The 3,502-nt window shown below is 25.1% G+C and overlaps 2 protein-coding genes across 2 annotated transcripts; both read right to left on the bottom strand.

Annotated features, from left to right (window-relative positions):
- Positions 1-1,431: 1,431 nt before the first annotated feature.
- On the bottom strand, positions 1,432-2,049 carry ENU1_118770 (hypothetical protein; the record flags this gene model as incomplete). Its single annotated transcript, XM_008859762.1, has 1 exon — positions 1,432-2,049. The coding sequence occupies one exon, from the start codon at positions 2,047-2,049 to the stop codon at positions 1,432-1,434; it is 618 nt and encodes a 205-aa protein (XP_008857984.1).
- Positions 2,050-2,390: 341 nt separating this feature from the next.
- On the bottom strand, positions 2,391-3,263 carry ENU1_118760 (mRNA capping methyltransferase, putative; the record flags this gene model as incomplete). The annotated part of the gene is made up of 1 exon (XM_008859761.1): positions 2,391-3,263. The coding sequence occupies one exon, from the start codon at positions 3,261-3,263 to the stop codon at positions 2,391-2,393; it is 873 nt and encodes a 290-aa protein (XP_008857983.1).
- Positions 3,264-3,502: the final 239 nt, after the last annotated feature.

The raw sequence follows: 3,502 nt of genomic DNA, 5'->3' as shown, positions 1-3,502 counted from the left end.
TTTTTTGATATTTTAATGACTAGTGAGACTATCTTTTATTTTTCTTTAATACTATCAATTTCAAACCTCTTGTTAAATCAGAGGTTCATGTTAAAAAGAGGATAATTTTTAATGTTAATGAGAATGTTGAACATGAACAAAGGGTATAAATATTTCTTTTAAATACTGTTTGTCTTTTGGTCAAAGTAATAGCATTTTATTGTGTCTAAGTTACTAACAATGTTTATTTAAACGCATAATGAATAACATATTCTTAATGATGAAACTAATGATTATTTCTTTAATATGAATATGTTATTCTATTTATTATTGAAGAATGATTTTGTTTATAAAACTAACATATCTATTTCGAGTTAGGAAGAATAAATACATAATTATTGTTTTGCTTATGTATAACATACATAATTATAAATCTCTAACTCATTATTGATACAATAAAAGAAACCAATTGTACTGATAAAAAGAAAATAGATTGAGAGAAGAGAATGAAAATTACTTTACTAGTCTATAAAATACTTTAATATTATAACACATAACACTTTTATTCTTTGTGCCTATGAATGAGTTTTTTTTGAAGAATTTAAAATCCAAGTTAATAGAGTTTATTCATAGTATGTTAATTAATTTTATTGACAACGAAATAAAAAAAGAATATAATCACCAAGAATGTATTAAGAGTTTCTTCTTATGCTTTATTTTTTTAAGTACAACTAAATAAATTTTAATTTACTAATTTACATTAACTACTAAAAATCTCTTCTCAATTAATAAATAATAAATGATTGAAGTGAAATAAATTCCAGTTGATAATTAATGCCATCCTTGTTATTTTTCAACAGATGTATCATTATTTCTATAAGAAACACACAAAGATGTTGATTAGTCTCTTCTGTTTCATAATATAATAAAAGATACATACCATTCTATACTATTAAACCTAAATCACATTTATAAGGAAAAGACTTACTCAAAATGTGTAACTACTCTTTAAAAATAAAAAATAGATAATAGCACTAACACAAACCATATCTAGTCAAGTTAGAGAAAGTGGATTTTATTGAAGTAGTATTTATAAATCTTTGACAACAACAAGACACATTACATCTAACTTAGAGTATTAGTAAAATTAATTTGAAAACACTTACAACACTTAGTATTATTAACAACTTATCTAGGAAAGAGTTAAAAAACACCTACAATAAAAAGACTGATTCAATTATTGTATTGTTTGCATCTAATAAGCTTTTTCTAAAAACAAAAGTTTCGAGTATTTTATTATAACTTTAGTTATGAACTATTAAGAAAAATATCTGCTTTTTCCTTCTACCTTCTATAAGTTGTGAGACTTTGAACATTAAAACTAAACAATAAATATGTTATTATAAAAAATAAGTTTTAAATGTTCTAAATTAAAAAATGAGTTTCTAGTCTTTATAATTTATAACGATTAACAATATCTAATAACACTACTCTCATTCCTCCAATCCCTTGGTGATGTAATTCTGCTCCTGTCTGTTGGCAAATGACATCTCCTTCTCCAGCATGAATTGCATTTTCAATCAGACGTAATGTTTCTTGAAATTGATTAGAACGAATGTTATCAATGATAACAGAAATTAGTTCTTCATTGGTTTTTCCTTCAATCTCTTCAGGGGGACAAAGAAGTGCTAATTCCCTTACATCCTCAGGATGTTCTTTTAGTGTTTCTTCAATTGTTTTACAATTAAGTACTTTATTTAAAGAAACATCAGCAATAACAATCTTTCCATTTTTGATAGTATATATTGGTTGAATTTGTGCTGGAATTGTTGTGTCAAAAGCTTGGATTTGTTCTCCATTAAATACAGCTTGCATTAACTCAATTCCTTTATAAAAACTATTAATGTCATTTTCTTGGTTCCAAAAGAAAAATGATCGTTTAGTTTCTTTAATCTGAACATACCCACTATTTTTTTGAGGTATAGGTTGTGCAATAACATCTCCAGGAAATACAATCATTTCAGTGTCTATAAATGGAGTTTCTTTTTTTTTCCACTGAAATGTAATCATCCCTTCTAATGACTAAATCAATTAATTACAATACTTTTGAAAATTGTCTTGTAGTGAAAATATAAAACAAACAACAAATACAGAAATAATCCCTTTCTCTAACTTTGGTATAAGAGTTTTATTACTAAATTCCAACTTCCCTGCTTTAAATCGAACCAAACAATTCTATTCAAAATGAATGTAATTCTTTATTTTGTATTTACAAATTGAAAAACATTTAAACACCATCCACAAAACAAACACCTTTCTCAAAATCCATTTCTATGAAACTGTTTTATTTTAAGATTGAAGTTGTATTTTTCATAAAAATAAAATGATATATAAAACAAAATTATTTTTAATCAGCGAACTTTTTGGAAGACAAAAGCACAGTAATAACTAATAATTTCCCATTGATTATTTGGCATATAATCTATCTTCCCCATTTTATCAAGTAATTCATTATATTCTTGAAACTTTATCCATTCTCTATAGAATTGATGAAAATCCCAAAATCCAATTAATTTCAATCCATGTTCTTCACAAATTTTTTGAAATTCACAAAATGGAATAAGATATTCTGGTAAATTGTCAATAGCATCTTTTAATTCAAAATAATATTTTGCTCCATATGTAGGTATATTCTCTTTATCAAATTGTTCATCAAAACGAATAGTAAATAACTCATTTCCAAATTTATTTCCTGGAACAGTACGTAATTTCTTTACTACTCTATATGCATTGACTGTTGTTCCAACAAATAATCCTCCTTTTCTTAAATATTTTGTTAAATTAAAAACTGCTTGATAAGCTCTTTCTTTTGTTTCAAAACTATAATGAATAGCAAATTGACATGAAACAGCTTCAAATGAACTATTGCTTGGTATTTTATTTAACAATTCTGAACTAAAACAATCTTCTTTAATTGTTTTCAAATTAAATCTAAATGCTGGCTCTCTTTCTTTATATCTTTTTTCTGCATCTTTTAATGACTCTCCTGAAATGTCACATGTTAATACACTCCTAACACTATTTTGATTAAATTTAATATAATCACCTCCTTTCCCTCCACAAAAATCTAATACTCTTGAATGTTCTGGAATATATTTTCTGATTAAACACGCTTTAACCCAATTATTATACCGTTTCAATGCTACAATTTCTGAGTATTTACGTTCTTGAACATTTCGTTGTTTCTTTGAATCATACCCTCGTTCAACATCTCTTCTATCCATTAATTTTATTTCCTTTTTTCTAGTTCCTTCTCTTTTTCTTTTTGTTGCTCATAATTCTTATTATATTTTATTCATTCTTCCATTATCCTTGTTCTTTCTTTTGTTTGTAATCTTTCTTTAATACATTTATTTAATTCTATTCTCCTAATAACACTTAGAATGTGTTGTATTGATTTGTTTTAATATAGTTCATTGATTTGTTTTATGCATTATTATTTATTAAATCTATTTCATTCAAC

This window comes from Entamoeba nuttalli (genome assembly GCF_000257125.1).
Source record: "Entamoeba nuttalli P19 unplaced genomic scaffold asmbl_5074, whole genome shotgun sequence".
NCBI classification, from domain to species: domain Eukaryota; phylum Evosea; order Mastigamoebida; family Endamoebidae; genus Entamoeba; species Entamoeba nuttalli.
The sequence above is the reverse complement of the archived record's forward strand: the minus strand, read 5'-3'. Positions and strand labels throughout refer to the sequence as shown.